Source organism: Strix aluco, chromosome 15 (assembly GCF_031877795.1).
Source record: "Strix aluco isolate bStrAlu1 chromosome 15, bStrAlu1.hap1, whole genome shotgun sequence".
NCBI classification, from domain to species: domain Eukaryota; kingdom Metazoa; phylum Chordata; class Aves; order Strigiformes; family Strigidae; genus Strix; species Strix aluco.
In genome coordinates, this window is record NC_133945.1 from 5,066,663 (window position 1) to 5,075,852 (window position 9,190).

General features: G+C 43.4%; 1 protein-coding gene across 8 annotated transcripts in view; it reads right to left on the bottom strand.

Annotated features, from left to right (window-relative positions):
- Positions 1-9,109, bottom strand: part of DNAAF8 (dynein axonemal assembly factor 8) — a 94,676-nt gene extending 85,567 nt beyond the window's left edge. For 2 of the 8 annotated variants that reach the window (XM_074840855.1, XM_074840854.1), the window contains exons 1-3: positions 7,046-8,821; positions 4,219-4,329; positions 2,953-3,432 (exon numbers count right to left, since the gene is read on the bottom strand). In XM_074840855.1, the coding sequence (XP_074696956.1) occupies positions 2,953-3,432; positions 4,219-4,329; positions 7,046-7,192 (738 nt within the window). In that variant the 5' untranslated portion in view covers positions 7,193-8,821. The other 6 variants (XM_074840850.1, XM_074840853.1, XM_074840851.1 and 3 more) reach the window with 6 other exon arrangements.
- Positions 9,110-9,190: the final 81 nt, after the last annotated feature.

Here is a 9,190-nt window from a genome sequence, read left to right on the forward strand (position 1 = left end):
GGCATGACTAACAAAAGGTTATTTACTGCTTGAACACCGCTCGCCTCCCATCATTGCCAAGGCTCTGCATGTCTAGCATAGCCAAGTGCAATAAAATTACTAAGAAAAATCAGTAAAGGATTGACCAATGTTCATTCAAATGTAAGAAAGGTGGAGTACCTTCTCCTTCCCCACTTAAAACTGCAAAGATGTTTCTAGAATGGACTGAACTGGCAGCTCCTTAAAAGGAAAAACGTAAGTCCATCCTAAATATCCACCCAAATCATCTCACCATAAGCTGAGACAGAACTCATGTCATGTCCTCCACATGGCTCAGTCTTCCACATGCATTCACATGGTGGAGTCTTTCCAACAGCAAGTACTCCCCTTCATCTTTCAAATCCACCAACAGTACCAGATCCCCACATTTTTTTATTTCCCTCTGTCCATCTCTCCAAGTAACTTTCCTCACCCTTTCCCATCTCCAAAAGATGATGTCCCTAACTTACACTGCCAGCTTGCTTTCAGCAGTTCCACAAGGAAGAGCTGCAGTGAAAGGAATGTATTTACTGTATCTCTTTGGACAGTGCATCTATCCAGCTGCTTCATCTACCCTGCTGAGGCTTTTTTGCTGATAATCATGAACCCTTTTGATACAGGCTACAGAAAACCACTGGAGATAGTAAAACAGATTAAAAGATGGCCTGGTACAAGATGAAGCATACATATTCTGATCCTGAGTAATGCTGAGAACTTCTCACTGCCACTAACATGAGAAGGACTTTTGGCTTTTCAGTTCTTTGAGACGAGGCCCACGGCCTTTCCCTCCTCTCCCTCTAACTTCAGACCAGGGTAAATTCCCACTCCTCTAGGTACAGTCATCATCAGCTGCGATCCCACAGCTGTTTATCCCACACTGAAGATAGGATCATTAAATTTGTTGCTACAAGTCTTACACACTGGCTGAGGGTACGCTCGCACTGCGCACGGCTCTACTTACGTGTGAGAAGCAGTCTGTGATGACTAAAGTTCACATGCATTTAAAGCATTGAATATTATTTGAAATGAAAGTTTTAACTAAAAATATCCACATCCGTCTGAAATACCATCACCAGACTTAGAAGTACTTTTTTTTTTTAAAGAAAGGTGGCTGTCAATTATAACAATTATGTCACAACTACAACTAACATACATTTCATGTGATGACTCAAGGCCTTCAGAAGCAGTCTCCAAAACAAGCGATTTCACCTTGTTAAAACCTCTGTCATCTACCTCTCCCATTTAAGAGAAGATTCTCACTCTTTCCTGAGCAATAAATCTTCACACATACCTGAACCATGATTAGATCTATTCTAATACTACATGTTGCAGGTGATGAAAGGTAAAAGCCCGATGAGTCACAAGCTGCGGTCTCTCACACCAACACAAAGCTAATACTGGTTCAACAATGGCATTGAGATGTATTGGTCTGGAAGAGTGAAGAATGACTGACAACTGAGCTTACTACAACAAGAACCATATCACAGGTCAGTACAGGTGCTGTTTTATCAAACAGTCTGAAGAGAACGACAACATATGCATTCACTTCAATTATGGTACAGTTAGTACTAAGCTTCTTTTTCAGTAACAGTGCTTAAATATAAACCAGTATAATAAAAAGATCAAACTACTATCTAACCTGCTATATTAAGGCTTTATTCCCCTAACCCTTAACTGAATAACTCTATTGTAAGTACTATACAGGGTCCAGAAGAAAAAGAAATGAAAATTTGCACAATTCCATTTCTAATACAGAAAGGGACTTAAGGAAAAAAAATAATTTTCAAATGAACCGATATGATTAGAATCAAGAAGAAACTGTGTATTAGTTTTAACAACTTTACTTGACATAAACTGAGGTACCTTGCTGAGCTGGCAAGTAACAAGCAGTTGTCAAATCTAACCACACACACCACGCACACCGAGGATACAGCTTTGCCCTCATGGTATGGAAGTGAGAATACACTGAGCCTAGTCTCAGTACTCACCCAAAAGCATCAAACCTCAGTTCATTGAAGTCAGTGATATCAAACAGGTTCTGAAAGGAAAATCACACCTCCTGAATTAACAGAGCAACTGACTTATATGAGGTGAGATGGGAATTAAACCTTGAACCACTTGAAAAAGGTCCCCTCCAATAACGGCATGGTTAAATGATGCAGCACAATTTAAAAACCAGCCAAGCAGCTGCATTCTTTGCCTGTACTAGAAGAGCTCTAACAGCAAAAAGTTTTTCTTTTTTTGGAGTGTGGATGAAAGGGGAAAGGAAACATCTGTACTCTGATTCTATAGAAGGCTTTGAACAGAAATATCAGGTTTGTGTTCTGTGCTGATTAAGTCCTAATGATCTTAAAAATCAATATGGGAAGTAGGGATCTATAACTACAGTACTGAAGAGAACAACCTCTCCACGCTGGGGCCACATACCAGTTAAGCACACGAGCTGGTCACCCCACGGATATAAGCACCTGCCTTAGGTGGAAGGGATTTAAGACTCCAGGAACAACCCTAACCACCTTCTCTTCTCATCTCCAGCATTACCACAGTGCTACAGAAAAGAGAACATGCTGGAGGCTGGAAAGCTCACTGGTTTAATGCAAGGTCCACCTGGGAGCACAAGGGTTCTCGGCCTTTCCAAGGGACAGGTGTTGTGGTTGGCTTTCCTGAACAAGACCACGAACCATGCTGCTGACCCATGGCTTTGGCTACCGTTATGGACTTCTAGCGACAGCCCTGAGAGCTTTTGGCAGCTTGTACAGTACATAACCCAACAAACGCCAAATTCAGGGCAACAATGAAAGCAACAAAGAACACAGTGGCACGTGCAGAATTTGGCATTTCAGTTCTTTATTTTAGTAGGATTCTGCAAGCAACGCACTGTGTCCTCTACCCCCCAAGCAGCACTCCCCAAAACTTTTTGTTTGGGCCACTTACCTGCAATGACAAATGGGTCAGTTCTTGAAGATGATCATCTGAGGACGTTTCTTCCTTCACAACTCTTTCTAGACTGTTGCTAATGCCAGGTGAGGGAGGCTTGACATCTAGCTCTCGGTGGCCTGGTGACAGCTCCAGAATTATTTTGGAGAGTATCTTTGTCTCTATCAGATTTCTTCTCTCTCTTTGACTGCCCAGCTCTTCCACAGACAATGCTGTATTAAGCCAAGCATTCCCTCTTTCCCTGCCCAGTTCTTTCTCTTCAAGGTGATCTGTGGAATCTGCAAGAGACTCTTCAAGACCAGCTCCCTTTTGGCTTGGAATTTCTTCAGTATGGCTGGCAAGATTGGAAGTCTCATCTTTAATCACTTGTACATCTTTTGCAATGACTTGGGCACCATCTGTTTTTTTCTGAAAGCCAAAACTTTCCAGATCTCTGTTCCAGATCTCCCATGGGTGTCTTTCTGTTTCCTGGGTTTGCTACAGGTAGAGAAAATACACACATGCAGAAAGTCGTATCTCCCTAAGCTTTGGAAGCTGACAATAAACCAAAACAAAGTGATTGGAAGACAGCAGCTTCAACTCAGACACCATTTGGAAACAGCACACACTATATTCATCATGGAAAACAGTAAGACTGTTTACTTTCTAGAGACTTTAACTTCCAGAAGTGCTAAACATCCTTGAAATTAATTTTCCTTGCATCTGCTTATCATATGACATTTCTTACACCAAGATAAAGAACTGGGAAAAAGCAGCACAATGTTAGTCTTCCCATGATGGAACAGCAGGGTCAGCTGGCTCCTCTTCCAGCCTCCTGTGATGGCTAATCTTTATCACTGCAGAAGCAATATAGTAATTTTATATCAGAAAAGCTATTCAGGGGATAAATTTCAAACTCATCCTCCTTACTACACTGTCCTAATTCTACGTTTTCTAGAATCATAAAAATTGTTTCAAACCCTTAAAAATTTAGGAGTCATTGCACAGTGTTAGTGCACAGAAAAAAAATAAAAACAGTAAAAAGACAATAATAAAAACTGCAAGGAGATGAGACAAAAAAAGGTCTAAAATCTCAAGAATAGAGAAAACTTTAAAGGGTCATTATATAAAGAGAAAGAAAGATCTAGTCTCGAGTGGAAGAAAGTACTGGGGACTATGCTCTTTCATCACACAATTCAGTCAAATAAGGCAAATAACAGCAACTACCCACACTGGAGACAACCAGAAGAGTGGGGTTACAGCCTGCACACAACAGTCAACAACCTGCATGTGTGAGTCTTCCAAGGAAAACTCCATCAGTTCTGACAGGTCAGGAATTAAGTTTGGGTGTTCTCTCTGGAAGATGAAAAGCTCCCCATCGCTCTCACAATCAGACTGCAAAGAAAAAAAGAGAAATTAAATGAGACTATAATACCCACCTAAACATCTGTTTTGCAGTGACAAATCCTATCTTGTCACCACTTGACTGAAGTTCAGAGACAAGAATTTTCTCTGCAGTTGCATCCTCACTAGACAGTCTGATAGCCCAACACTCAACCTAGGCTGCCTTGTAGCAGCCTAACATTTGAGCAAGCTACAATGGTAAAAACCATGAAAAACACTGAATTACCATGGAGGTTGATGACTAACATCCCTCTGAGCAAAGCAGTGACAAGAGCAGGCAAGTTCTCTAACTCCCAAGTGATTCTTTGCACTACCTCATTCACCACTGCAGAGAAGGAAGAGCAGGGCTGCTCCCTGAGGGAAGGGGAGCTGGGAGGGGAAGCACATCAACAGCCTCACCAGTCAAAGCACAGTCCCACAGCACCTAAGAGGAGTAAGTAGGACAGACCAGAGGTAGTGACCACATTGAGTCAAGAATCCAGATCATAAGGCAATATTGTAGTGATGAGGCAGGTCAGAGATCAAGACTGAAAGTCAATTCACAGCTGAAAGTCTGGATCACACAGGACTGTAGCTAGAAACCAACACTCCTCCAACATAGCTCAATGAGTGAAGGCCCAGAGCTGAGCTTAAATAGAGCTGCTGGGCACATGGGTGGGAGCCCCAGCTGAGGCTGGGCAGGGCCACGAAGGCTTTTTATTGCAATCAGGATACTGACATTCACTATTCCAAATGCAAAGCAGTATCTATACTTGGTACAACAGAGTTTAAATAGCTTTGAAAATCTCCTTTCTGAACATAAAATACGCATTCGAGATGAATCCTTACGCAGAGACACCAAAGTGAGATTAAGCACCAGCTCAGCAGTCAGGACACAGATTTCCTGCTTGTCCCTTTGTTTTGCAAATGTACATTTTCAGTAACTCACACTGCGGGGAATTCTGTCTGCTGTAATTAATTTTACTTAACAAGAAGCAAACTGCAACAGAACTTCTTTCCTCTTAGTAAACTACACATCTGGGTAATGAAAGTACTTCAGGGCATAAAACACATTTGTCAGTGCCATTTTCGAATGCAGGAGGCCAGCCCATTGAGGTTACAGATCTCAGATGCATAAATGTATCATCCTCACACAAGTGGAAACCGCTCGGACAAAGGTGCAGCACTGGAACTGCAGGCTCAGCAGGCTACTGTTTCACATTAAACAGGAGAGGGATTATACAACCAGATCTTTTGAATGCAAACTAAGGGTAGCATGTAAGTGCCAAATAGATTGCCTCAGTTCCTTCAGCAGGAAATTTTTTCCACATGTAATAGAAACAGAGAATTTGGAGACTGTTTATAAGTAAAAAATGTTCAATGTGATTTAGAGTAAGAGTGGTACTTGGCACCAAAGCTATCTCTCTGTCTTAACCTTATTGTACACTTACACAACAAGAATGCCCAAAAATAAATTCTGAGTGTTGGGCCTTAATCTATACTATATAGACACATATTAAAATGCAATGGTTGTTTTAAATAACTGAAACAGAATATAGGTAGAGAGGAACAGAAACAGTGAGGCAATATAATTTGTCCAAAATGTTAGTGATAGAAGTCATGGAATCTGTACCAACACTTTATCCACTAGATCGCACTACTTCTGACGATGGATTAATAACAAGTAATAAACACCCCTGGTAATAAATTTCTGGCTCCTTCACTACTCACAAGACTCCCTTTGTATCATTAAGGGCCACACTAAATTAGAAGGAAATATATCCTTTAAGTGTTCAAAAATATTTTTTCAAGTTTATACGTTTGAAAATTAACAAAATATTCTGATTTGGACAAAAGGCCACTAATAATTGAGTCTCGAGACACATTATCACCTTGGAATAGTCAATATCAGAGCTAGCCTCCTGGACTAGAGAGGCAGGCACTTTTATTATTTCCACCAGATTGCTGCTGTCCTGTGAAGAGAGATCTTCAGCAGCCAAGAGGCAGCCTGTCCCAGACACTAAGGCCCAGCAAGTAAAAAAAATGATAATGGTGTAGAATACTGCGCAGTATCTATCAATCTTACGCTTTATATTAAAAGGTTAGTGGCAATATGTTTCTTTGCAGGTAGAATTAAAGCACAAAAAGGCAACGTGGCTTGCAGAGATTTACAGGCAGGGAAAAAAGCAGAATCCAGGACTGAAATATCTGCCAAATGCTTTTTCCAGTGAACCACAAAGTCTTCAGGACTATCACTTTCCTGTGACCCTCATACATAGAAAACCATACTAACAGGCCTACTGTCTGGCAAGTACATTAATGGAATGAATAGCTCTCAAGCATGAAACCTTATCATTTCATTTAAAATCAACAGTATACTTCTTTCATACTGTATTTTTGACTGAAAAAACAAGAAGAAATGCGGGCTTATTATGCAAGATGCCCACTACCCTCCTCTTCCCAACTTAGAAATACTTATTGTCTGGAGAAATCAGTCCCATTTTCAGGTTCTGAAGAATACAGCAAGAGGAGATGGCAATTACCCTTTGACAATTAGAGGTAATCCAGAAGGCTGTGGATTAATGCACAGTGTTACAACAGTCAGAACGGGTAGCCCGTCAGGGATACCATACTAGCTACTCAGAAATGCCTGGCTAAGGTGACCTTCTCTTCCTTTTGAGAGATTTTTCTAAGACAGTGAGAAACAAAGGCAGGCTCCAGTGCTTACTGTGGAGGTGTCAGAGTCCAGAGACGGGAGCTGATCTTTCACTGCAGCAAGTATGGCTCCCCATTGAAGTGTTCTGCTACTCTGAACAGGAGCTGCAGGAGGCTCAGATGGATGCTCTGTATCCTCACTTTGCCCTTCTGAGGCCATTCAAACAGCTTCCCTTCGATCAAATGAAAGATGAGCTTAAGTACACCTCACGAAAGAACATGAGGGATAACATCAGTACAAAACAAGAACAAAGCATGTGCATTCAGGGTCAGCATAATTCTCAGCACTCCCAGGGTTTTCACTGTCAGCAGTGAACGATAAAATCTGCATTTCTGGAGTCATTCCTTCCCACCTGAGTTCACAGGGCTGAGAGTTTTCTGCCCTGCTCACCATATACACCCATAATTGGGGCCACACAACAGGCAGTTTAGCCCTTCATTTATAAAGAATTTTTCAGGATTCTTAGCCAGACTGACTTGTAACTGTGTTCTCAGAAAAGCACATTCACACTGCCTGCACAGAGAGGGGAGAAACTTAGCAAAGGCAAGGCTGACACCTCTGCTCTCAGCTGGTTTTTACTCCTCTTCCCTATTTCTCTCACATTGCCCTGCTGACTGCTCAAATGATAGATAAAAGGATTTATGTTTGCTTTTTTTCACTGTATTTGTACAAAAATAATTGAGAGTAGGCACACTCTGGGATTTTAACCTCTCAAAGTGTTTATAAGGCAGACTTTTTCATCATGTATTCCTTCATGTACGTGAGGAGTCGAGACAACACAGTAGGGGCTATCGCTGTACTAATAAGTTACAGAATTAATCCTCACAGAAAACCTTTGCTTTTTAAATTTTATGCTACAATTGCATGGTTTCCTGGAGAATCAAATGTGAGAGTAAGTATCTTCTCTTCAGCAAGAAAGGTTAAGAGGTTTGTGACTGTATGTTGTTTAGTACTGATATAACTTCGTATGATTACACTGTCACTATTATTTGCATTAGCATGTACCAACAACACTCCTCTAAACACACAGTGAAACTCATCTCATGCCCTGGGAAGTTTACAACTTGAAAAGCCCCTTTGCAAATACTTCATATGCCATATGCATACAGTGGCAGCTTTGTTCATGTGAGACAACCACTGAATCCCATTTAGGTAAAAGGGAGGGAAATCCCCAAGGCTGGGGTACTACGCTCTGACAGGAAGAAGTTGCTAAGGGCAAGAAAAGTCATGGGAATAAAACCAAACTGCCTACTGTCGCTCCTTCTGCCAATTTAAGAGAAGGTCAGTCTCCCAAGGTTAAGGATGTTATATCAGTCATCCAGCATCTTCTCTGGGAGCAAGCAGTGCTCTGTTTAAAACAAAGCACAGACTTGTTAGACAGCCCTAACACAACAAACACTTTCTGGAGAGATTGGGTCAACCCAGATGTGAAATCCCGAGCCTCTCCATGTCACTAGGAATGATGTTTCCTGTCACGTCCATCTCAGGAGCCTCGCTGCCTGGGTGCAAAGGCAATGAGGGAGAAGCCAAGATGCAGGCGATGGCGGGAAACAAACCTTCGCTTCGGGGCGGTATTCACGGGCACGCAGCCCGCCGCAGACCTGGGGATGAGCTCACAGTGCCCTCAGCACTGTCCCAGCACACCGGCAGGTTTCAGGACCCGCAGTGCGAGGCTGACTCCTCAGAGAACCCGCTGAGCGACCTCCCTCATAACCACCAAAATGGCGGCCCGGGCGGCGCACGCGCACCTGCGCCAGCGCCCCCGTCGCCACGGCAACTTGGCCAGCGGCCGCCCGCGCTCCCAGCCCGCCGGCCCGGCGCCGCTCCCTGCCGCGGCCCCCCCGCGCATCGCCCCTTCCCCACACTCACAGCTCCCCCCAAACCCCCCCGGCCTCAGCCGCGGCCTGGGGTCCTGGCAGCGGGGTAAAGCGAACCGACACAACTTATAAGATGAAGAAAAAACAGGAGGGGCCAGTCAGCAATAACGCATCTCTCAGACCCCCGCGGCCGCCGCTCCGCCCGCCCGTGTCACTTCTGGTACTCCACTGTCCCCTGTACCTCCGCCACCGGCTCTGCTGGGCCCCGCCCTCCCGAGGAACCCGAATCCCATTGGCTGGCATTGGCTCCGCCTCCTCACAGGCGCGTCTTTTATTGGCC